At 27.9% G+C, this 26,441-nt stretch overlaps 5 protein-coding genes across 9 annotated transcripts; 3 read left to right on the forward strand and 2 right to left on the reverse strand.

The window, feature by feature from the left end:
• The first annotated feature begins 2,866 nt into the window (after positions 1 to 2,866).
• Positions 2,867 to 4,002, forward strand: LOC122711151 (baculoviral IAP repeat-containing protein 5). The gene is made up of 4 exons (XM_043929638.1): positions 2,867 to 3,202; positions 3,303 to 3,506; positions 3,654 to 3,774; positions 3,857 to 4,002. The coding sequence occupies exons 1-4, from the start codon at positions 3,189 to 3,191 to the stop codon at positions 3,968 to 3,970; spliced, it is 453 nt and encodes a 150-aa protein (XP_043785573.1). The 5' UTR covers positions 2,867 to 3,188; the 3' UTR covers positions 3,971 to 4,002.
• Positions 4,003 to 5,424: 1,422 nt separating this feature from the next.
• LOC122711066 (sialin-like) lies at positions 5,425 to 10,545 on the forward strand. Of its 2 annotated transcripts, none has more exons than XM_043929466.1 (4): positions 5,425 to 5,683; positions 8,017 to 8,252; positions 8,384 to 9,281; positions 9,698 to 10,545. In XM_043929466.1, exons 1-4 carry the CDS (start codon positions 5,659 to 5,661, stop codon positions 10,033 to 10,035), a joined length of 1,497 nt encoding a protein of 498 aa, XP_043785401.1. In that variant the 5' UTR covers positions 5,425 to 5,658; the 3' UTR covers positions 10,036 to 10,545. The 2 variants fall into 2 exon arrangements, with proteins under 2 accessions (XP_043785401.1, XP_043785403.1); XM_043929468.1 differs by lacking the exon at positions 5,425 to 5,683 and adding an exon at positions 7,541 to 7,958.
• A 479-nt stretch (positions 10,546 to 11,024) lies between these two features.
• On the reverse strand, positions 11,025 to 16,377 carry LOC122711065 (serine/threonine-protein kinase/endoribonuclease IRE1). Of its 2 annotated transcripts, XM_043929464.1 has the most exons (13): positions 15,559 to 16,377; positions 15,349 to 15,478; positions 15,230 to 15,272; positions 14,779 to 15,158; positions 14,447 to 14,666; positions 14,142 to 14,347; positions 13,693 to 14,030; positions 13,250 to 13,410; positions 12,893 to 13,179; positions 12,425 to 12,721; positions 12,127 to 12,302; positions 11,864 to 12,055; positions 11,025 to 11,783 (listed from the first exon to the last, which is right to left on the reverse strand). In XM_043929464.1, the coding sequence occupies exons 1-13, from the start codon at positions 15,670 to 15,672 to the stop codon at positions 11,421 to 11,423; spliced, it is 2,907 nt and encodes a 968-aa protein (XP_043785399.1). In that variant the 5' UTR covers positions 15,673 to 16,377; the 3' UTR covers positions 11,025 to 11,420. The 2 variants fall into 2 exon arrangements, with proteins under 2 accessions (XP_043785399.1, XP_043785400.1); XM_043929465.1 differs by lacking the exon at positions 15,559 to 16,377 and having other exon boundaries at positions 15,336 to 15,468.
• A 217-nt stretch (positions 16,378 to 16,594) lies between these two features.
• On the forward strand, positions 16,595 to 21,228 carry LOC122711027 (testis-expressed protein 2). Its single transcript, XM_043929407.1, has 4 exons — positions 16,595 to 17,124; positions 17,238 to 20,319; positions 20,416 to 20,488; positions 20,583 to 21,228. Exons 1-4 carry the CDS (start codon positions 17,076 to 17,078, stop codon positions 20,913 to 20,915), a joined length of 3,537 nt encoding a protein of 1,178 aa, XP_043785342.1. The 5' UTR covers positions 16,595 to 17,075; the 3' UTR covers positions 20,916 to 21,228.
• Positions 21,229 to 22,219: 991 nt separating this feature from the next.
• On the reverse strand, positions 22,220 to 25,571 carry LOC122711085 (meteorin-like protein). 3 transcript variants are annotated; one of them, XM_043929510.1, is made up of 4 exons: positions 25,213 to 25,571; positions 24,570 to 25,137; positions 23,037 to 23,682; positions 22,220 to 22,564 (listed from the first exon to the last, which is right to left on the reverse strand). In XM_043929510.1, exons 2-4 carry the CDS (start codon positions 24,701 to 24,703, stop codon positions 22,352 to 22,354), a joined length of 993 nt encoding a protein of 330 aa, XP_043785445.1. In that variant the 5' UTR covers positions 24,704 to 25,137; positions 25,213 to 25,571; the 3' UTR covers positions 22,220 to 22,351. The 3 variants fall into 3 exon arrangements, with proteins under 3 accessions (XP_043785445.1, XP_043785444.1, XP_043785443.1); XM_043929509.1 differs by having other exon boundaries at positions 24,570 to 25,142; XM_043929508.1 differs by having other exon boundaries at positions 24,570 to 24,841; positions 24,923 to 25,571.
• Between the last annotated feature and the right edge of the window lie 870 nt (positions 25,572 to 26,441).

Genomic DNA, 26,441 nt, shown 5'->3' on the forward strand with positions numbered 1-26,441 from the left:
CGAACGAAAAGATTGAAAAAAGGAATATAGTAATTAAAGTTATTAATTATTATCGTTATAATTATTAAAGCGCAGCAAATAATAAAAGGGAAAGAAAACGATAAATTGGTCAAAAATATATAAAAAATATCTTTATCAAAAGAAAGCATAACTAAATTTTCACGATTAAATAGATTTAATAGATACTGATAATTCGAACGATAATTCAAACAAAAATGATTAAAAAATTAAAATAAAAGAAAAGATAAAGAAAAAATATTGATGAATTTTTATAAATCTCAAATTAATAACGAAAAAAAAAGAAATTAAACTATTCTATATAAATAAAATGAAGAACGAAACGAATCGAAACGTAAAAAAAAAATAATTCTTTAACCGATAAATAGAGATTTATTAAAAAAAAAAAAAAAAAAGAATATAATAATCAAAATCGATAAATAAAACAAAAACTTCGAATCATTCGATTCCTTTTATTTAATTTCGTTTCCGATTTACATGTTTTTTCTTTTTTTCTTAATATTGGAATATTAAAATATCATTAAAATTAAATCATCGAATTGAAATACCGTTAATCGTATTAATCGCATTAATCGCGTAAACCATAAATCGAATATAAAGAAAAATAATGATAATAATAAAAATTAGGAAACGATAATAAAACTTGTGTACGGAAAATAATTGTATAAATACGCTTTTAAGAAAAAAAATGTAACGAACGATAAAGAGAAATAAAAAAAAAAGAAAATAAAGAGATCATCGAATCACATTTATCTTGTTCATTCTTTTTTCCTTCATTTTTCTTTGTCTGAAACAATAATGATATAACGTTAATTATCACGATATTTTAACGATGATTTAAAATTTAGAATTTTAAAAGAATTAAATTCAAAAAAATTCAAATTTCTCTTTTCTTTTAGTCTCGAGTGCTGATACGAAATAAAATATTGATTTATATGAACCGTAAATGGAAAATTCAAAAATTCAAAAATTGAAATTCCGTTTAAAAGTTAAAAATAAAAAAGAATAATAAAATGATTTTAATTACGATTGATGAAATTCTCCTTCTTCTTTTTTTGAGTGATAAATATTAAAAATTGAAATTAAAAATTATTTTTTTGTTGATAATAGATTTCGTATTTTATTTATTTTTTTTTTTTTTGTTTTAGACGAATTTATTATTTTTTTTTTAATATACGTTATTGTTTTTCACATATCCGATCGATTCGATTTATCGTATAGAAATATTTATGCGAAATTTGTTGTCTATATATGTTCGATTCCCTTCGATTAAAATTGCATTTTTTCTTTTTTATCTATAATGTTCGAGTCATAAATCGATAGATCGTATATTTTGGCCTACGTATGTTATTGTAAAAATATATTAAATATATTATAACGGAATATGTAAATATATTATTATAATTGAAAATTTTATTGATTTGACGCGTACTGAATATGAAAAGTATGTTGATTTGATATTGTTTGAACGTTACGAAATGAATCAAAGAAAAATTTAATTTTAATTTGCGATGCATTGCAAAATGTCTAAATATTATGTTATTGAACTAAGATAAGGAACGAGTTAAGCATAGTTGCATAAATATTCTTATATGATAAATGAACCGTCGAATATGTTAAATATATATATATATATTAAGAAAAATATATACATAGATATTTTTAATGTATATGTAAAAAAAATATATAGTAAATAATAAATTTGTTTAGAATAAGAATACAAAATGGAATATAAAGTGTAAAGTTCGTTATCGAGGAAAGATAATTTTTTTAATGTTATGTATTATAATTGCTCGAAATGTGTCGCGAAAGAAAAAAAAAATTAAACGCGATTTATAAACTCGATTTAGTTTTTTTTTTATAAAAAAAATTGCTGTTTAAACGAATTAATATAAATTTGTCAAATGTCCGAATATTTCTTCCTTATTAAATTTCTCCGTTCTTCGTTTATCGCTTGTCGATGCAAAAAACTATGCGTACTAAAAAAAAAAAGAAAAGAAAAATAACATTTGTGATAAAAAAAAATATATCGAGCGATGATCTTTCGAAAGTAATGAACTGTTGAAAAAAAAAAAAATGTTGAAATGTCGCTAACAATTTGAGATTATGATATATTTATATCATAATCCTGTGTCGGTAACGTAGAAATTGAAATTACGGCAAACGTAAAAACATAAAAACGTAAACATTTTTTCGAAAAATGTTTTAATTTTAACTTTCGAATCGTCAAAAATTCTTCTCGCGAATACTGTTTTTATCTTATTATTTAAAAAGAATCAATTTTCAAAATTTCAGTTAAATCGAAATAATTTTATTTTTATAAAAATATTTTTGTAAAATGATATTGTTAAAATTTTACTTAAATCGGATATGACAAGTTTTCGGAAATGCGACGAATTTTTATAGAAAGATCTCGCGAATTGATATTATTTGCGTTATATTGTAAAAAAAAATTTTACGAGTGAATTTTTAATTTATGAATGATTCAACTTATATACGACTCTTTTTACTATTCGTAATAATAATTGATGTATGAATACAATCTGATACGTATAATACGCGTAATAATATTTATGAAAGAAGTTATTTTCAAAATCTCTCGATTTTTATCGATTCGTATAATGGAATTGAATTTCGTCGTCGTTTCGAATTGTAGAGAATACAATCTGATACGTATAATACGCGTAATAATATTTATGAAAGAAGTTATTTTCAAAATCTCTCGATTTTTATCGATTCGTATGATGGAATTGAATTTCGTCGTCGTTTCGAATTGTAGAGGGCATACCGAACGCTTTGATTTTTGCACGATCGGTATTTGAAAGCGTGGAACGCGAAGTTCCGTTGAATGTTGTGAACGTCTATTCGCTGCGTCTGATCCGTGATATTGAATCTGTTCTATGCTTGTCCGATCTGTGGACAAGGGATACGTGATTGATTGACTTTATTTTATACGTACGTATCGTATACACGTCTATTGTCCGTTAGTATTCAACGCGAGTGAATAAAATAATTTTTATCGGTAATAAGCGCAACGATCGATGTAGATTGCATCACTTGCGATGTGTGTTTAAAAAGGACGCCATTGATTTCACCGTAACGATATTTATACTTGCGTATTTATCGTGAATGTGTTTTATTAAAGATTGAAATTATTTTATTTTAAAATTATGGATTTATTACCGTGAGTAGCATTTTATTTGATTCATTTTTACATCTTTTTGTTCTACGTGGTCGACGATGCGTCATAACCTTGATTAATTTTGATTTCGTCTTTTGTTTAGAGAACATAATTCGACGTTTTGGAAAATTGGTAGATTAAAAACGTTTGAAGATTGGCCGTTTCAATCTTCTGACAATTCGTGCAATCCCGAGCGAATGGCTGCTGCTGGTTTTTATGTAGTGGGTGGTAAGAAAGAACCCGATTTGGTTGAATGTTTTATTTGTTCCAAACAACTTGATAGTTGGGATCCGGATGATGATCCCTGGTATATTTATTTTATTTTATTTTATTTGTTTAATAATTAATTATGGAATGCGAATAATTTTAATTTTTTAACTAATTTTGTATTCTTGTTCGTTTAATTTCTTTGATTTATCGATTGATCGCATAACCTTATTTTAATTGCTTCTAGGAATGAACATATGAAACATGAGTCGCAATGTTCCTTTATTAGATTGGGAAAATCGGATGAGACTACTTGGACTGTGAATGAATTATTCGATTTGTTTAAAAGATATATGGTTAAGGAATGCGTGAGTATCTTTTTAAAATTAGAGATAGAATTATTTTATTGAATATGCAAAATATAAGGAAAAAAATGTATAAATTTTATAGATACACGAATTGGACGAAGCTGTAACTAAAGCGAAAGAAGAAAGTACACGATTGGTACGTGAAATACCTCATATTTATAAGAAAGTAAAGAAAGGAAAGAAAATAAAAAATTAAGAGTATACTCTAAAAAATAAGAAATAATAAAATAGTGTTATTTATTTATCCGATGATTAATGATGTGATCTTTTATTTTTTTTTAATAAAATTATTTTATATTTTAAAACAAATATGAATAGGGTTTTCTTTCGATGAAGTTATTTTCTTTTATCTACGTTTATTTTGTTTTATTTTTATTTTTATTTATTTTTTCCGTTTTTTCCATTTTTGTTTTCTGTTGCAAATTAAGCGACGTTATATCGTGTGCTAAAAATGGAACTGACAATTCGTTTGATAATAATCCGACATTAACAAAAGTTATTAAGCGAAGTGTATAAGAGGCGATTATATCGCATTATGATAATTTATATCGTCTTGGTTGATTTTATCGGCGACGTGTTAATCCTACGATATTAAAGGTAAGAGGAATTATCGTTGATCTTATAATGGTATCGAGGAAAAAGATTATGTAATATCTTGTAATCGTAACGATCGTTATTTCGCATAATTTATAAACCGTTGATATAACTATTAGATTTAGAAATAAACGTAAATTCGTTACGCGATGTCATTTTTGACGAAAACTGTTTTAAAAAGAAAGAAAGAGCATCGATGCGATATTTGGATAGAGATCGAAATAAAACGAGGATCGATATTTTTTTTTTCAAAGATATAATAAGATATATTTGTGAGATAACTTTATAATTATTTTTTATAAAAGATATTTGTATTTGTATTTGTATTTGTATTTGTATTGTAAAAATCATAATGATAGAATCGAAACATATCATAATGATATGTAAACTGTAAAAAAAAAAATTTATTACAAATGATTGTATGTTAAGTGAAATTTATGAATTGTAACGTTGATTAATATCGATTTTTTTTATCTTGGAATATAAGTAATTAAGGATTAAACGTATATTATATAGTATGCTTGATATTTATCGTTACTCGTTACTATTTATCGCTGTATAGCTATTGTACTCGTTATTTATCGAATCGTTTCAAATCCTTGGCATAGCTGTATTATCTATTCTATTGAAACTAGAATTTATTTCGATTAAAATTATCAAAATTATTCTTCGTCCTGTTCCTTGATAGAATATATCGATCGTAAAGTTCAATTTTTATATTAATATTGCTGTTAAAATAAATAATTTAAATTATTTGTTGTCTTGTCAATTGTTTTATTCCTTCGTTTGAACGTGTATACGATTACGTGATAGGTATCCTTATATATACGAAAAATATCAAATACAGATACGCGTGTAATATGCACGTTATCATTCCCCTTCGATGTTGGATATACCTTTCCCGCGTCAACTTTTACTACATGCTAAGCGTCTTATCCACGGTTCCTTTCCCTTTTTGCTTTTAGTGAAGAGCACGTGTAAGTACTGCTATAAAATGAATTCGCACCGACAGCATCGATTCAGTCGATCGCGACATGTCATAGGAATATTATTTAAGTATATCTGTTACCATTTTTGTTGATGCAACAATCGTGATCTTCTTCTTGATTAAATTCGTCCGGATTGTCTTTTTTCTGGATTAACGGTATTGAACGTGATAATGAAATAAGAACATAATTCGAATCGTTCGAGCGATTTATATTCGATCTTCGAAAATATAATTTTTGTGTACTTTTTATTCTAACGGTTAAAGAATATTTTTTACGGTCGAAGAATATTTTCATTCGCATAATGCTATCTACCTGCAAACTATGTTGTAAGTATCTAATAGCAGAATCTATAAATCTGATATTGAAATTTGTTAATTTCGTTAAAATTTAAATATTTCTAATTGATGTTATTTTATTTACAAAATTATTTACAAATATTATATCGTTATTTATCTTTAGCAGAATTTTATATTTTTTAATTTACATATATTTATATCGTTATTGTAGATTTTGATGATGATGTTCGAACAGGACATCGATGAAATACCGATTTACTTTGCATATTCTAATTTAATATTCTAATTTATATTTTATAAGATAGAAGAAAGTATCGATTATTATTAAAAAAAATTTGTAAAAATTACGTGTATCGAAAGAAACGCGTATTAAAAATTAATATTAATATCTTGTAACGTCGTAGTTTTATCTCGATTGTGAAAATAACGACCGACGAAATACTTGTACGTGAAATATACATAATGACGTATCGTATTGGAACATTCATTTTAAATCCATTAATGCATTTTATAAATTTATGGTTAAATTCTTATGGTTAAATGATTTTTTATTTCGTAAAATTATTTCGTTAAACAATTTCGTAAGATAATAAAAACGAGATTAAAAATTAATATTAAAAACGTATTAAAAATTAATATTAATATGTTGTAACGTCGTAGTTTTATCTCGATTGTGGAAATAACGACCGACGAAATACTTGTACGTGAAATATACATAATGACATATCGTTGGAACATTCATTTTAAATCCATTAATGCATTTTATAAATTTATGGTTAAATTCTTATGGTTAAATGATTTTTTATTTCGTAAAATTATTTCGTTAAACAATTTCGTAAGATAATAAAAACGAGATAAAAAATCTTGTTTTGTTTTATAGATCTTCTCGAGTTGATATGTTTAAATAATTATTATTATTAATATATATCTAAATTTCTTTTCGTGAATATTTTTGTGAAATCATGAATGCGATAAAAAAAACACCGTTTTCTAAAAATGCGTTAAACAAAATAAAACGTATGTACGTATGTTAAAAGAAATAAACGTATAATAAAGATGAAAAATAAGATTGTGGTTCGATTTATAAAGAGAGAGATTTTTTTTTTTATTAAAAGTAAGGAAAATAACTGTTTCGTATATATATGAAAAGACTATAATTCGTCACAAATCGAAATAAGTTTACAATCGCTTTACGTTATCTTTACAACGAATCAACAATTCGGTCTACCGATATAATCGTTCGGAATAAATCGCACCGAGATATTATTGGTACTTTTTGGCTTCTTGTATTTGGATTTTCCGTATATTGTGATAGATAAGATAAACTCGTTGATGCTAGGTCTGATATTTGATTAAAGAATCGAGTAACAAAAATATATATATTCGTTCGATTATCGTTGTTTCGTTGATTGATCGGTGATCGTTAATAAAACGAATCGATGGAAACGCGTGTATATCTTTGTTTCTTTGCTTTTTTTTTTTTTGTTCTTAATCTTTTTAACATTTATTTTGAGAAAAATATTTTATTTCCCCATTAACTTGATAACTTTTTGTTCTATTTATCGTTATCATCGCTCTATCATCTTCTTCTGTGATGCGAAAAAAAACTCGCGCTATTTTCATAAATTTCGAATATGAATATATGTATTTGTATTTATAGTCATCTCTTTAACGTTTCGTTATTAATGAAAGTACAAATTTTAATCTAATTTATTTTCGTATTATTTTGTTTATTTGAATATAAAGAAAAGAAATTGATTTTTTTCATCAATTTTTATCTCATTTTTTTCGTTCTTTTATTATTATTATATTTCGAATTTTCCTTTGCTGTACGATATTCGAATGAAATTTCGATTATTTGTAAAGTGCATTGTTTTTGACTTTATTTCGATTTGACTTATAATTATATAATTATATAAAAACGAATCGCATGTATCGTTATAGAAATCTAAACATCTTGTATAACCTTTTACTTCGTATATATTCATTTTCCAACTTCTCGCTCTTATATACGTATACGTATAATAACGTGTATATAGATACGTCGCTCTTGTCCTTTTTCTTCTTTTCTTTCTTAGCTTCTCTTTCTTAGATTTCTCTTGATTCGACCGATTACCCTTTTAATATAACGCATAAATCGAAATCGAAATTATTCGATGCCCAAGTTAGTGATACGTATAAGGAATTTGACCTTTACCTAGATAAGTTTGTACGGTTCGTTAGACAGCTGCCAATAGGGAAAGGCTTTGCCGCTAATCGTCATTCCTTCCGCGCTGTTGACCTCGGGCTTTCTTCTCTGTAAAACGTGAGTTTATTTATCCATACTATTATAATACGATAAGAGTTTGTTTATATGCAAACAGGTGGAAGAATACCGCAACGATGGATATTTGCGATAATGGGATTTTTAGCATTATTCAATGCCTATGCGATGCGTGTTTGTTTATCGATTACAATTACTGAAATGGTAATCCCAATGAAAAATACGACGCATAACGATCGATATACCTGTGGGATAAATACTACGGAAAATGGAATAGACGATAACGATGTAAAGCCATCGAACGCGAAAAAATACGATTGGGACGAGATGATGCAGGTAAAAGATACAGGCGCAATTTTATATATCTTATAAAATGCGTATACTTGATGTATATTTGTGTAATGTTTATTGATTAATTACGATATATTATACTTTGGATTCACGTGTATAATTTTTTTTTCAATCAGGGTATTATTTTATCGTCGTTTTACGTGGGTTATGTGATAACACATTTACCTGGTGGAATGCTATCGGAAAAGTTTGGTGGAAAATATTCGCTTGGTTTGGGTATATTGGCGACGGGAATTTTCACGTTGATTACACCGATCACCGTAGAAATTGGAGAAGCGACAGGTTTGATCGTTATACGCCTATTAATGGGCCTTTGTGAAGGAACGACATTTCCGGCGTTAAATGCGATGCTCGCACAATGGACACCACCGGAGGAAAGATCTATGATCGGTTCATTGGTATTTGCTGGTGCTCAACTTGGCACGGTATTTGCAAACTCTTTATCCGGTGTTATTCTTCGATATTCGATAATAGGATGGCCAGCTGTATTTTACGTGTTCGGTAGTATCGGAATTCTTTGGTTTTTATTATGGTTGGTGATATGTTATAATAATCCGGATACGCATCCGTTTATTTCCGAAAGAGAACGAATCTTTCTACAAGAAAGAATGCGAGCGCATACGCATAAAAAACCACCCTCGGTGCCTTGGAAACACCTTCTTAAATCTACACCGCTTTGGGCATTGATAGCGGCACAAGTTGGTCATGATTGGGGTTTTTTCACCTTGGTCAACGATCTTCCGAAATACATGAGCGACGTGCTCAAATATTCGATCGATCACAACGGATTTCTTTCCGCTTTACCATATTTAACTATGTGGATTTGCAGTACGATAACATCCTGTCTAGCTGATTGGATGATCACAAATGGCCTGATGTCACGTACAAATGTACGCAAACTAGGTACTACGATTGCCTCGCTCGGACCAGGAGCATTCATTCTTGGTGCATCTTATGCCGAATGTGACAAGACAACTGTTGTTATTATGTTCACTCTCGGCACAACGCTAATGGGTATGTATTGATATATTCATAGGATACTTTTGAAGAATCGATCCCTGAGATACGAAACGAATATGAAAGAATGTTAGAATATCGGTTTAATGCTGGAAAATTTATTTATTAAATTATAAAAAGTACGCGTGATGAAGAAAAGCGGTGGCGGATAAAATATAACGGAGATAAAGTTGTTTTGTTCTATTCGCTTCGTCTTCTTTTTTATATAATGCGCGATAATTTAATAAATAATTAATAATTTTATATATATATATATATTTTCCTCTCTTAAATTGATTCTCTAAAGATATCTCGATAATAATATATTAACACATCATAATACAACATATATAACACACATATATTTAATGCTTCAGAATTTTTAATCGAATTAAGATTATTAATATTCGATTTACTTACTCTTTTTTTTTTAGGAACATTTTATCCAGGAATGAAGGTAAATGCTCTAGATCTTAGTCCAAATTACTCCGGTACTTTAATGGCTCTGGTAAATGGAATAGGCGCTTTTACCGGTATTTTAACACCGTATATTGTTAGCATATTGACTCCGAATCAGGCTCTTCACGAATGGAGACTTGTATTTTGGATTGTTTTCGGCGTTTTTGTTTTAACCAATATAATTTTTGTCCTGTACGCGAGCGGAGAAGTCGAATATTGGAATGATCCTGAATTCGTTAGAACCGAAAAAGAAAGGATACAAAAGAAAGTTATAGATGAAAAAACGGAAAAAATTCGGAAACCTCTTTCCTGAATAGAATAATTGAAAATATTTTTGTTTGATAAATTTCTCATAATTTCATCTAACGACCAATGTGCATTGATTTTTACAACTTAAACTATATGTACACATATTGTGATATATACATATATCACGCGTATCAATACGTGTAATATTAATAATATTAATACGCGTCCGTATCGAGTTGATATTCTTGATCATCTATCTTATTACAGACTTACTCGTTACATTTTTTTATTAAAGCGAAATAAGTTTTTCGTTTATTCATCTATGGAACGTATTATTGATCGGTGCAAAAGTTCGTTTCTTTTTATAAATTTAAATTTTCCATTAATTTCTTAAGTAAAAGTAAAAATACATTGCACATTTTTATCGAAACAAAATATTTTCTTGAGCTTTCTTTGTTGTATTTTTGCGGATCGATCGAACGCTGATACTGTGAAAAAGATATTACAAAACAGAACGTTTTTCTCTATTTCGATCTAAAAAAAAAAAAAAAAAAAAAAAAGAAAGAAAGAAAAAGAAAAAAAAACGAACGAGTTTTTGTATGAATCTAATAATATTATTTCAAATTTCGATAGTTCGCTCTAGTCCAAGTTCGAAACAAATGATAAATCGAATGACTATATGTGTATTAATCTACGCGTTATCAAGTGAGAATAAAAGACAGATTTTGTTATTATATATTACATTGATGAGTTCTCGCGATTAACGAGATTCAGTGTACCTGAAAAATATTTTTCTAATTACATGTCTTAAAATAAATGTGCGCATTGTTAAATATCGTCATTGAAATAAGTGAAGGGATAATGAGAAACCGTATGTGTAATTGTACATATGAATATTTAGAATAAATTATGTGCGCATACGATATATAAATGAGAATTATATAATTGGTATACGCACCGTTGATATGTACATGTAAAACTTATTATTTGTATCGCATAAGATAAATTTCTTTTGTGTCTTTAATGGGAAAAGAAATGAAAAGAAAAAAAATATATCTTTGGACTTCTTTTACGTTCGATATGATCACAATTTAAAATATTTTATCATGTGTCGTTAAAACTGTTCGAACTTTGTGCTTAGATTTTTTTTTTTAGCTAATTATTTTCTTATTTTATTATAACGTTATTCTTTTTTTTTTATTTTTTTGTTATTTTTTTTTACAAATTTTTTTTACTACAATAATATCGCATAATATTTACAAATATTTTAAATTTTCTACGTCGTTTGGTAGTTTTCAGCGATGTTCGATACCTTTGAGCGCGTTATAATTTTTAAAACGTTCGTTCGTTCATTTTTTTCTTAATGGATATATATACAACACGTACATCGGTTCATAAAACACTATAATAATAGTGCCTCTAAACTCCTAAGAGTTTAAAACTCTGTCTCTAATTCGAAGGTAAGGTCCAAGCAATTGGAATATCAAGTTTTTTTTTCTCGTATTTTTTTCTTTGAGTTCGGTATCTCGTCCTATTTGGACTCCAATCGATATTATCTTGAACTTTGCAAGAAATATAACTTGATGGATGTGTACTCTTAATTTGTAAAGATTCTCCTTCGCTGATAATTGCAAATGTGTAATCGGCATGATAATAATCTCTTAATGTTGGCTCGTTACGGAAAGTTTGCATAGCGCACCAAACGTGCGAAAGCAAAGAGGGAAATCTAGAAAGCCAATATTCGGTGAACTTGTCAGGAATATATCCAAGACTTTCTTGAGCTTGTTGACTTAATTCTCTGTAATGATGCTTCTACGATAAATAGTTGAGATTAATGAATATTTATAACGGATTTCAACGGTTTCAGCTTTTATTTAATTTAATATTCGAACCTTGTTTCGCAATGCTCGCAGCAGATCTCTAACACTTTCACCTCTATAACTTCTGTATTTTCGAAGATCGGTTGCAACTTCTACATCGATAAGCAATCTCCAATCTCCTTGCACCACACGATTGCATTCAAATTCTAATGCGAGTAATGCCGGACTGTTCGTTTCCTCTTTTTCTACTCGATCGCTCACATCCTATTAAAAAATCCTAATTAAAAAATCATGAAATTTATAAATTTCAAATATAAGAAAAAATACAATAATACCTGAAAAAATCCAAGGATTTTAGCAGGTTCCCAAAATATTGGATGATCATGAACAGCCATAACCGGGGGTCGTTCCGATGGATTGTTTGCGATCATAGCTTTTATAAGTATTAACGCCAACTCTTTGTCATTCTGGGAAATTTCATCGTGCAGAGCTGTTAAGTCATTTTCCCCGCCTATGATACGTCGAGTTAAAATTAAAACGAAGATAAAGATTAAATGATTGATTCATAATTATAATCTCGTTAACGATAAATTGAAAAGAAATTTCGAAAAAATAAAGTATTATGTGTCTTACAAAGAATATTAGCTTGTCGCCGTAATGGATCTCCAAATGGATGTTTTCCATTAGAAAGAACATAATAAAAAACACAGCCGAGAGAAAAAATATCCACAGCACAAGTCGTTCTATTTCCATTTAACATTTCTGGCGCGATCCAACCATCCGTTCCTGTTACACCTGATCTACGTGAAAAAGATACGCGGCCCAATTGAAGTTTTTTGCATAATCCGAAGTCTGATATCATAGCTCTCACTTCTCCACGAGGTCCCGGAGTCGATAATAACACATTGTGCGGTTTTATATCCCTGTGCACTATTAAAATATTAAAATCTTATGTTAAATGCATATATATATATATGTGTATATGAGATTACTAACTTGAGTTTACTATTGAGAATTTTGTCAAATATTGAATTTATCCTTGCTATTCACGATATATATTCATATATTCGTATAATGAATATCGAAGCGTATAAAATTTACCGATGTCAAGAAGATGTAGATGAGCTAATCCTGACGTAGCTTGTCGTAGAATACTTTTTGTCGATATTTTTTTTTTATCGTACTTTCCTGCCACGTAATCTTGTAAAGTCGCTTCGGCTAATTCTAATGCGATATATCTAAACATTCTATCTTGCTCGGTACAAAAATATCGCACAACGTTTGCGTGCGCATCCGATTCTCTGAGTAACGCTACTTCTCGATCGGCAAACGTAAAGCAATCTGGTAACAAACGCTTTACAGCTACGGATCGTCCATCAAAATTACCTCTGAAAATTCGATATCATTGTAATTTTAAGCAACGAAATAAAAAAATATATCGTCTTTCTTCTACATTACCTATAAACGAAAGTTCCCTCGCATCCTTTACCCAAAACTTGTCCGGTATCGAAAGTTATCTTTCCAACCTTTACTATTCCTTCGCCCATATCTTCTGGAACTACAAGTGCGTTCGATCGTGTTCCATAATAATCACTGGTACTGTTATTTTCTCGGGAACCCTGTCAAAAAAATTGTCGATCGGTAATCTGATAAAGCATACGACTTTTCGGATATGTTCTCTACTACCGATGTCGCTATCGATAAATTACATATTGACTATTCTTTAAACGATAGATATATTGTTGATAGAGCAATCGCTACGATAATTAATTTATATTTTAATTCAAGTACGGTTTTATCTTTTGATGTATTTCCTCTAATGATAGGTGGATAAAGGATTATCGTATAAATATACATACATTATCGTATAAATACACACGATAAATAAAGAGCAAAAATACCTGAGACAATTGTTGAAATTCCTTGAATTGTGCGTTTAAATACCAAAACATTACTAGTATGCATCCTAATAATACGATTAATGTTAATTTTAATCCTTTGTTTTCTTGTTGACTGAACCAATTCTTGCCCATTGTATAAATATTCTGCACGAATTCACGCCATGATTCGTTATTTGTATCGTTGTTAGATTTCTCATCATCTTGTAAACTGAATAATGATTGTTTTGTAGAATTTGAATATCGTAAAGGTAATGTTTCGATCACAGGATCGGATCGACCGGTAATTTGAAGTGGTTGCGGTTCTTGTAATTTATATTCAGCTGGTATTTCATAATGACCTGTTTTTCAATTAAATGACAAAGAACAATGATTAAGCAATATTTTAAATTGATTTAAACATATATTAAACATTAAACATTTAAACATAATTTTTTAATTGTTATTATTACCTAATGTAATGACTGCCTGATATTCATTGTTATATGTATTAGACAAGGGTACATTTCCATTATCATTTTTTCCTAATTGTGGAACTGATAATGGACCTTCGAGCAATAATTGACCAATATTATTTGATATAGTAGCTGTTGTTAAATCAACGAGAGATGGTAAGGCATACAATCCGTGTCTGTGTTGGCCGATGTATAATGTTGGGCTATGAAAAGAAAACATATATCCTGAGGAAACTTAACAATATAGAATGATAATAACGATAATTTGAAACAAAATATTTACAAAAATATTAATTACTAACAATAATTGAATATCGCTCGGTTTATTCGCAAAACGTTTTAAGATGAGATTTAAAGTTTCATCTGCAACGCTGGTAAAGGGAACTGTTAACAATCCATCCTCTCTTACGATGTATACTGCTATCACCGGACTCTGTACATCTAGTTCCCATAAAATAATTCCCAATTTTCTATCTACAGTGACAATCCGTCCGGTTGAACTCGTTGCGAAATGAACTAGATCTATAAAACGTAAATTATACTGTTATACTATTATACGCATAATATAATATATGATATAATATATAATATATTGACAAATAATGAGAATAAAAAAACTACAAGATGATCAAACCATAATTTTCTATTCCTTCGGGTTCCATCTTTGTAGCGGAATAATCATAAAATGTAACATTCCATTTTCGATTTTTCTGTTTACTATCCACCATAATAATATTATATTCTGTACGTCCCATAAAAACAGCATTTTGCATTTCTACGGGGCAAGTATTTTTAACTTTATCGAATCCTAAAAGTTGTTCTCTCTGACCGGTTCTAGGATCGATGCCAAACCAAGTATCAATTTTTCTACCGGTATATAATATTCCATCGCTACTTCGACAAGGACTATTTGCCACAAGTTGTGGAATGGTGAATGGTAGTTTTTTTAAAGCTTCGGTTTCTGTTCCAAACACGTATAAAGAGCCATCCTTTGGATCTGGTAAAAACATAGGCCTGAAACGTATATAGAATTTAATATTACAGAGAATATTAGACCTTAATTGAGAAAGTATAAATATATCTACATGGAAGTTCTTCCAAGTTCAACTGGCACCTTGACAATTGGTTCTGTAACGAATGCTTAAAAAAAGTTAGAATAACTGAATAAAACTTTTATTTTACAAATTATACCTAGTAACAATACCATCATTTTGTCGCCAAAGTACATTTCCAGTACGTTGTTTTATACCGATCAAAGAACCATCTAATGTAGAAAATATTAAGAGTGGATCATCTTGTTCCGATATTAATTCTGTATCCCTTTTTTGTTTATCCTGAAAGATATTCATTTAAAATTTATGGAAGAAATTTTTTTATAATTTATATATTGAAAGAACCAAAGAAATCGATATACCTGTCTCTCAGAAGATTTAAAATAATCTGGTTGCCATGATCTTTCAGTTTGATCACAAATATGAATATTAAACAATTTAATCATCAGAAAAATTAATATAAGCTTGAATCGCATGATTTAATTTTTAATATAATTTATATAAACAGTGTTTTATGTATTATATCGTATAAAAATCACTTAGATATTTGAAGAAAAGTAAATAGTATCTATAAAATAGCAAGATATCCTAATTTTACATCTCTCATTACAAAAAATGACAATGTTTTTCGTCATCTCGTCCAAATTTCTTTAAAATCTTCGGAAATCTTATCTAAATATCTTCCATGAGATAGAATTCATCGAATATATTATTAAGAACTTTGCTTTTCTTTTCCTTCGTATATAATTAATATTATATACATATTGAATATTGTTATACAAATTACATAATGTTTACTTTAAAAAATAATAATATTAAAATTAACATTGCTACTCGCGTATATGTTAAGACGTAAAGTGATAATTTTAAAGTAAAACGTCACATGGCGTATATTTAAAAAAAATTATGTATATTTTTTGATATGTATAATCTGTTTTTTTCAAATGGTTACATAAATAAAACGATGAGTTAAATAACTCTACAATTTATCGTGATTAAGGAGAGGAGAGAACTTTAGAAAAAAAAATAAATACTTCACACGTAACGAATTGTTTCAATGATGTCGCGTCCAGGCATAGATAACATCATGGACACGTGGCTCTTGTGCGTTCGTGTAAAACGTTATATCGTGATATAAATATAAAATGTAATTTATAATTTAATGTAATTTATAATTTAGTTTTCGTTGTATTACAAATAATTGGAATGTAAAGTTAAATATCATGTTTATTATTATATATTAATATTAAATATTTATATTTATTTATATTTATATTAATTAACCGTAATAAGTATAAAAGAAATTGTGAAAAATAGTTCGATAAACTATTGTAAATAATACTGTAATAATATTAGTACTGTATATACTGTATATATACTAACATTTATTTATTTAATTATATTTTATAAAACATCTCTATTCGGATATAGATTTTATGAGATGACATGATAAAGCAAAATAGCAATATAAAGAAATATGAATAATTTTGAGCAAGGTATCAATTTTAAGGCAGCATATACAATATAGGATAAACTTGTGATACCTTTATTAAACATTGTTCTTAGTTCAGTGTTCTATGCATGCTTCGTACATATATGTGTGTGTGTGTATATATATATATATATATGCATAGAGAGAGAAAGAGAGAGAGAGAAAATCTGTATATATAAAATATTACATACGCAAATGCAAAGGTTGATCATTGAGAATAAACGCGTAGATATTCTTCGTTTTTGACATAGTTAGAGATTAAAGCAATGATATTGATACAAAATTATAAATATATAATTGCTGCAAACAACAGTGTAATCGAAATTCGTCATGATATATTAAAATATATTTGGATATAGAGTGACTATCGAACAAAACGTTTTAACCATGAGCGTAAAACATAGTCCAAGAAAAATAACATTGGCCATGATAAAAGGTAAGACTAATTTAGATAAATAGATAAAATTTGGTAAATATATATTCATTTTATAAAGTTAACTTAATAGCAATGACAAAAATTAGTCGATATTTTATTTTTTTCTTTTTAAGGTAAACCTATTGCAACTTCTGTTCCTGTAATTCATTATCATGCTAGTGATGATGAATTAGAAGAAATATATCCTAGTACTGACGAAGAAAAACAATTAACACCGGAACATGAAAAAAGTTCGTCTAAAGTGATCTCTACCCCATCAAAGTGTGCTCATGAATCGGATATTTCTGAAAATAATTCAGAATCTCGGTCCATCAGTACGGAAAATATTTTACTAGAAGGTACACCACCGTCTCTTGATCCATGGAAAGTATTATCAGAAATTAAAGGAAAAATAACCAAGACGTTTGAGGAAAAATTATCTGAAATAAAAAGTGATAAAAAAAAACGACGTCATTCTAAGGGAGAATCTTCAAGTATTAGTGATTTAGAAGATCAGGGATGTATTACACCTTGTGATGAAAAAATAAATGACATTCATCGAAGAAGTAATCCAACTAAATATGTAGGTTTTTCTGGAATTAAGACTGGTTTGAAAGACAAGAGTTTACAGGATGAAAGTGTAGAAAGTGGTATCGAGGCTTCTGAATTTTCTCAAAACGTTAATGAAAATACTGTATTTTCTTCAAAGAGTGATTTATCGAATATAAAAACATCTAATATTGATAACTATACCACTTTTCCGCAACAGACGCAATATGCATCCACGGTAACATTTTCAAAACGAGTAAATTTCAAAACTTTGTTTTCACAATTGATCAAACAACTGATTCGTCAAGCAACGTATAAATCTGTTGCAGTTTTTATTGCCATTTCTTGCATTTATTATATTATTCCGTTAGCAGAATATTTATTGGGATTTGTAATGGGTATCTTTATGACTATTATTTTTTATGACATAGTAACAAAATTCAAGAAGATTTTAACCACTTTGCCGGATGAAACATATCCTTCTAGTCTACCGATACCTGTTTTGGAAATCCCAGCTGTAGAAGAACATGCTGTGATTGAAAGATATCAAGGTTGGTTAAATGAATTGCCCTGTAATTATGAACCGAATAATTATCATGTGGCACGCACAAAATCGGTGTTCTTCAGATTAGAGGGAAATATTTTGCGCATTATGGAAACTAGGATGAAAATACCAAAGAAAGCTGTCTGGGATGAACCTAACCATAAATTAAAATTTGTCAGAAAAAGAGTTTATAATTTAACTGGGGCAAAAATAGAACTTCTTCCCTATGGATTAGCTAGAAGAAGAAGATGGAGTAAAAAATATCCAATTTGTATAGTTCTTAAAAAGGAAGATTTAATTTGTAATGTAACATTGAAGAATACAACTGATGATGAGTGTTCAATGAATAATTATCATGGTAAAATGAATCTAAAAAGAAAGATGAAATATAAATCGGATAAAAAATGGGATGGAGAAATACAGGATGCGGATGAAATTTTATTTGTTAATATGGAGAATGAAGAACCAATTATAAAACAAGATGTTTGTGAGATTGAAGATGTAGAAAATACTGATGAAGATGACAATGATAGTAAAAATTACAATTATGACTTAACTAATGATTATATTGACAATGAATGCGTAAAATATGAAGAATATTTTATGGAGAGAAAAAAGAAAGAAGAATATATGGAAGAAAAAGAGAAACGAAAAAAAGGAAGATATTCTAAGGAGCAACAAAAAAGGGATGATAAAGAAAAACAAGATGTAAATAAAATTTATGTTTGTACAAATAGAAAAAAAAAGAAACGTAGAGAAACGCTAAATGAAATGAAAATTTGTAAAAGATCAACAATGAAAAGATGGAAAATGAGAGATGATTGGGAAGAAGGAAAGCAAAATAGAAGAAAAGAACAACAAAAGAATATACGGAAAGAGAAAAAAGAGAAGAATGAGATACAAGAAGGGGAAGAAGAAGAAGAGGAGGAGGAAGAGGAGGAGGAGGACGAAGAGGAAGAAGAGGAAGAAGAGGAACAAGAAGAGGAACGAGAAGAGGAAGAGGAAGAGGAAGAAGAAGAAGAGGAAATAATGAAAATAAACCTAGAAGAAAAAAAGGAAAATGAAGATGAAAGAGATAGAAAAGTGATTGAGATAGAGAATGGAAAAAGAGAAATAGAAGAGAAAAAAAAAGAGATACAAATGATAATTGATGATAATGATAATAAGAAGAATTATAATGGCTATGATCATAATGAATTGTGCAGAGAAAGAAAAAGAAATGATAGAAAAAAGAAGAAAAAGGGAAAAGATGAAGGGGAGAAAAAAGATTATGAGGAACAGGAGGAAGAGAGAGAAATGGAAGAGGAAGAGGAATTTTACAACATTGATAAAAAAAAAAATGAAATAAAAGTATTTATTTTTGCTAGAACTGATCGTGAAAAAGAAGATTGGTATAGACGTTTAGTTTCTGCTGCATCGAGATATGTTAAAAAAAAGGATTCGTTATTATTTACTCTCGATACATTAAGTACTATACCTAGTGTTCATACAACACTACAAAAAATCAGTACTGCAGAATCAAAAAATTCTCTTTCAACTAGCAATTCGCATGAAACTGTACCTGAGTTAAATTATAATGCTTATATGGCAAAATATTTGGATAGTAATTGTTCACCTATATCGGAAGATAAAATTTCCATGTCTGCTGAAAACACGCTTTGGATTAATTGTTTAATAGCTCGTATACTTTTTGATATACGCAAGTGTCCTGAAACTATACATCTTATACAGGATAAAATACAACGCAAATTATCCAATATAAAATTACCATATTTTATGGAGTGCCTTTTAGTTTCAGAGATAACAATAGGACAAGGAGCTCCTATTATTCATAATATAACAAAACCAATGATTAACGAAAGAGGTCTCTGGCTTAATTTAGATATAACATATAAAGGATCTTTGACCATGACTGTTGAAACAAAATTGAATTTAATGAAATTAACAAGAACTGGATCGGTTCCAGATGATACACGCATAATTATTTCAACAAAAGCAAACGAATTATCGGCAACTAAATCACCGATTTTTGATAGTGAACTAGAAGATACTCCGGAAACGTCTACAGAAGATGATTATGATACTTCCAAACCACAGTCGTATAATACAATTAAAGAAACAACGTAAGCAACAATAGTAACATCTCATTTTGTTATTTCGTTCTTTAGTCATAATAATTCATTTGATTTTCCTCTTTTATTTATATATTTTTCTTAAAGGTCTTCACAATCTTCCGGGAAAAAGTTCCTCAATATGGTGGATAGAATAGCAGCGAATAAATATTTTCAACATGTAAGTATATAATAATTTCTTACAATTAATATTAATACTTAAATTGATCTGTAAATATTAATATTTGTTTTTCATATTCTTCAATTTTTCTTAGGCAACCGAGTTATCCTACGTTCGAAGAGCTATGGAAGGTGTTTCGAATATGGAGATTCGTTTGATGGTTACTGTTTCAAGTATTGAAGGTTGTGTATCGATAAACATTCCACCGGCACCATCCGATCGTTTGTGGTATGGTTTTAAACCCGTACCGAAAGTTAATCTCACCGTAAAACCAGCTGTAGGGGAGAGAACAGTTAATATTGTTTATATAACAAAATGGATAGAAACAAAATTACTCAGGGAATTTGAAAAATTGGTTGTTTTACCAAATATGGATGATCTCATTTTACCATTATGTCCTAATTATCCTTATACGACAATGCAGTAGTAACAAACGAAAAGTATTGACTGTTGTATCGTATTGAATGTAATCCGTCGATAAGTGATCTATTTGTAAATCTTCATCAGATTTATAATTATAGATTTGATTAGTAAATGATAAATATATAATCGTGATGAAATTTCGCGCGTTTATGCTCCAAATGTATGATAGTAGATTGTGATCATAATATATCCTTATATGTACATTATAGCTTCAAGAAAAATTTTATGACAAAAAAGCCAGGATGAAATTGAAAAAAGTTCAAAAAATGCTTATATAAATTTCATATATATATAATAATAACGAATGAAAATTTAAAAACAAATTAATATATAACTAAAGTTAAGCATCAGATATATTTGTCAATTTTTTAATCAATTCTTATTTATTAAATATTGTTTCTTACTGTCAATATCGTTTCATAATTTTTTAATTTAACAAATTTTTTTCAGTATGTCAATTATTGATAATTTTCTTGGGACCATGCATTATTTATTTATTGTTGCGATAATGTACAAAAATTTATATTATATTTTTATAAAAACAAAAAATTCATTGCATGGAAAAAAGCCACTAATCGTTATTTATATTTATCGTTATACATATTTATCAATATATTTGTAATAGTATTAATAGTAGTAACAGAAATAGTACTAGTATTAGTAGAAATAGTAGTATTACTATTTCTAGCGCTATTATTACTACTACTACTATTACTATTAATAATAATAATTGTAATTATAATTTATTAATAACAAAAATGATTATTTTGAAGATATAATATTTAAAAACTGATATAATCCAGTATAAATATATATCGTTACAGTGTCGTAAAATAAATAAATTGTGAATTTCACAAACAATACAATTCCAAAATATTAAACAATTTTTAATATTTAAAACAATTAAAGTGTATATTTTTCTATTTCAAATTTAGCATTATAATTGTCAATTTTGTATACACTTCAAATTATAATTTAATGATATTTTTTGTGTTTGAATAATATGATGTGATCTTTAAAGAAATATTTTAAAGATGTATAATACGAATGAATTTACCTAAGTTAAAATTCTAATTTTATATGCAATTAAAACTCTAATATATATATATAAAACAAATGTAAACTAGAATCGTATATATTATATGCGTATATATAATCGTTTAACTTTCCAAATCGCTTATGACTAAATGAAGTATGCATTATATTAAATTTTTAATAAATTATATAATTAATGATGACAATTGAATCTATTCAAAATTATAGATATAAAATTATGACAAGGATAGATGGAAATTATCAATTATGTAATTATGTTGCTAAAAAATTGTGTATTTTTTACAAAAAATTTCCACAAAACAATATCACAGTTTGGAGATCGATATTCATATCATTCAGAATAAGGAAATAAATTATTTACAAGTATTTCGTTAAATGAATATACTAACTTCGAAGAACACACGGTGCACTTTCTAATTCGCGGACTGTTTTAGCCCATGTTTCTATTCTCGGTGCACAAACCAAAACAAGATCACCGAGTCTTCGTTTAGCCATTATCACAAACTCGCCCTGACCATGGCGTGCGTCACAAGCAGCTGATACTCTTATATGAACATTTCTGTGATCATGGAAATCAGTGGCATCTGCATCGTTATTCTGTTTCAAAGTAAATGACGAATTAATTCATAAACAAATATAAACAAATGAACCTATCTTTATTTAATTTTTTTGTATACGTTGAATTATATGTATACGTAAAAAATAAATTATAAAGGGAAATTTCGAATATAAAAAGATTATTTCAAATAATTATAATAAACTTCATTTTATCATATAATAATTTTTTAAAATTCATTCGCAATATTTATGTATTTGTTTGAACAAAAATCTTTCGAAAAGCTATATTTCATATAATATTTTTTTGATTTTCTATGAAACATTATTTAAACACGTTTAATGAAAAATATATACATGTATAATCTTTAATTTTATAAAAGTTTAATTTTATAAAGTATCATGGAGTATATTATAATAATATAAATTATAGTAATAAATATAATTACATTATTGTATATAGAATATAATTAGAATTGAATAAGCAATTAAAGAGCAAGGAAGAAAACCTTACCTCGTTTTCTTCAATTCGACGCAAAATTTTTGTTACTCTAAGGATAAGTTCAGCAGCTTCCAAATTTGGTTGTTTTTGAACGGCACTCACTGTACCTCTAGCTATGAAGTCGCTTTGACAATAAGCTTTAGCTAATTCATCCATAGAACATGGCCTACAATCTTCTTCCTCATCGTTAAATCGTCGTGATATTTCTTTTCGACTATCAATATATCGTAATTCCAAATCGTATTGTAGCCTCGCATCATGATATTCACTCGATTCTTCTGCTTCTATATAAAGTGCTGCAGGTTGTTTCTTCGCGTGAAAACATCTGTGCGAAGCTTTATGTTTGCCATCTCTTGGCGAATATACTGATCGAAGTTTTCCACCTGTTTCCAAATATACTCTTATCGGTCCTGAAACCTTGGTACAAGTACGAAAACCAAATAACTGAAAAGCACTATTGTTACTAATCGGATTGGTATCGTTTTTCATATTAATATCATTTTTTTTTCGAATGAATTCATAATGAATCTTCGATATCAATTCATTTAAAACAGGAGGCGAGAGAACTACGCGCAAAGCTCCTCGTGGATAACGCCACAATATTGTTCCTCTGGAACATCGTAGATATACTGGTCGAACACCGCGACCACCGCCACCACTGTAAAATAATGAAAGAAAAAAAATAGAAATAGAAAAAGAAAATATTTAAAAAAGTATATTAATTATTTAATATCTTTTTATACGCTATATTTTAGAATATATCGATCTTTGAGCTATTTCAATAAATTATTTCTCAAAATCTTGAATAGAAATTTATTAAATTTAATCCATTAAATTTTTCCAAAAATTTTTAATCCATTACGACTTTTTTTGTTTTTCATAATAATGATTATTATAAGGATTTTCGATAATTATTGTTAATCATGTAATTATTTTTTTTTTTTGCTCAATTTATTTTTTCTTTCTTTCAACTCTTATATATATATATATATATATATCATGTACATATATGGAAATTCATATATGAACTTTTTATTCTTTCTTATAAGAGGAAATGAGATAAATCGAATACTCTAGTCCATTCGATCTTTCTTAGATTTGCTTGTGTTTGCTTGCTGGATGGGGAAAACCGGTTTCATTGTAAGTCGGGCGACTGGTTTCACGCTTAATAAAACTTTGTATATACATATATATATGTTTATTATACACACATTTTCATTCCCCGTTATCATGAGGAATTTTAAAACACGTGCGCGTGCGCGCACACACGCATGCACATATATTTGTGTAGCAATAAAAAAAAAAAAAAAAAGAAAAATAAAGAAAAAAAATTGTATTTGCAAATTATTAAGGTTTTTTCACGAGAAAAGTCTAATTAAGAAAAAGTCAATTGTGTGAATCATAATTGGTTATTGTTTAAAGCAAATCAAAGAGAAATAATCGAATAAATATAATCACAAGTATATAATTTTATTAGTAAAATTTAATAAATGCAATTCGTATATCAATAGAAATCAAATAAAGAATATAACGGAGAATACTAACCTTCCAATCCAATCACATTGATCGGCAGCTTGAAGGGCAACATGTTCATAGAAAGGGGCCGATGACACATTGCTAATGAGTAGCAGTAAAGATAATAAAAGCACGGAACAAAGCATGAACGTAAATGTTCTCATTTTTTTGTGATTTTATATCGTATTGATTATATACGTTATATATCAAACTGAGTATATATTTGAATTTGCATCTCTGCTTTACAATGTTTTATTATCCAATATTTATTATATTCCAAATTGGATTTCATTTGTTACAGACTACAAAATCTCAATATCGTTAATTTCGTTTAAATAATTTTTTAGTTAAAAAGCGTATATATGTTTTTTTTATATACATACTAAAAATAATAAAATTCGAACCATACTAAAGATTATATAGATGCGTGTATATACAAGTTTGATTACGCAATGAAGTTTCTTTACTTTATTATAAATTTTAATAAACAGATTCACTTTAAGATGATTTTATTGATGTTAACAGAAAATATGATACTTGATTCAAGATTTAACATTGTTATTCAAAAACATGCACACAGCATAACGATGTAGATAGCCTAACCTTAAAAAATGAAATGAAAAAATAAACGTTTATTAGACGAAAACGTTAAATTAATTAATAATGTCCTCACGTTTCTTCACTGGTGTAAACTACTTGCTCTCGTTTCTACACTGCGTCTTCGAATCGCGCGATGGTAGTATGATCGTGTATGCACGACGAACGAGACGGAGAACATTTGAAGAATCATACTTGCCATGGAATATATTAAAAGATTTAGTTATAATATTATACCAAAATTTAACCACACGAGAACTTTCAATAGTTGTTCAGCTATACGTGCCAACACCGTTTATACATATAACTTATGTACAACTATTTCAAAATTATGCATGTCGTTTCGTTGCACAATCGCTCACTCGCACGCACCCATACTCACTCACTTTCTCTCTAGTCTGACGTTCTTTACCATGCTCGTTAGAGTCCACTTCGACTCGAGTCGACTCGTTTTATCTCGACTGGCTTCGCTGTTGACTCTCGCCCTTCTCTCCTCTTTCTCACTGGCTAGCTCTTCGAGTGGCTTTGTCATGTTTCTGTTCTCGTTTCATTTTTCGGTTCCTTTCGATGTTATATCTCATCAACATCACATTAGAATATCTGTTAATTGTACTTATAATGTTAAAAAATTTATTTTTTTTAGGAAATAGAATTTAATTTGATAGTAAATTAAAACTGAATCATCGATAAATTAAACATTTTTCTTTTAAAAATTTATTATATTATATATATTCTTTATTATATATATTCTTTTTATTTATCATATTTTATATAAGATAATTATTATTTAATGAAATAAAAGAATAATAAAAAATATACAAATAATCAATCAGTTTTATATTATTTGATATTAATTATATTTAATTTTATATTAATTAAATATCTATTAATTTATATTATTTTATAAAAATCATCAATTTTGATACATTTATATATCTTAATATATGATACATTTATATGTATCTTATGTAGATAGAAAAAAATCAAAAAGAGATAAATATGAGAATGAAAATGTGAATTTATATATAAATGTTGATAGATGATTAAAAAAAGATGCGCGTATACAACTTTTTAAAAAAAAGATGTATCATTTTAATGTAAAATATATTGGTTTCTATTTTAATAAAAAAAAAAAACGATAATATTAATGTACATATTGCAAATTATATTTGTGATTTTATACAAACGAAAAATATATTAAAATGTTATCTGAAAGTGTGATTCTTTAATCTAGATATTAAATTATATGTTCTATATCTAAATATTAAATATTAAATTTTTGTATATAAATTTCTATATTTATTT

Source organism: Apis laboriosa, unplaced genomic scaffold (assembly GCF_014066325.1).
Source record: "Apis laboriosa isolate Shangri-la unplaced genomic scaffold, ASM1406632v1 scaffold16_cov148, whole genome shotgun sequence".
In the NCBI taxonomy this organism is placed as follows: domain Eukaryota; kingdom Metazoa; phylum Arthropoda; class Insecta; order Hymenoptera; family Apidae; genus Apis; species Apis laboriosa.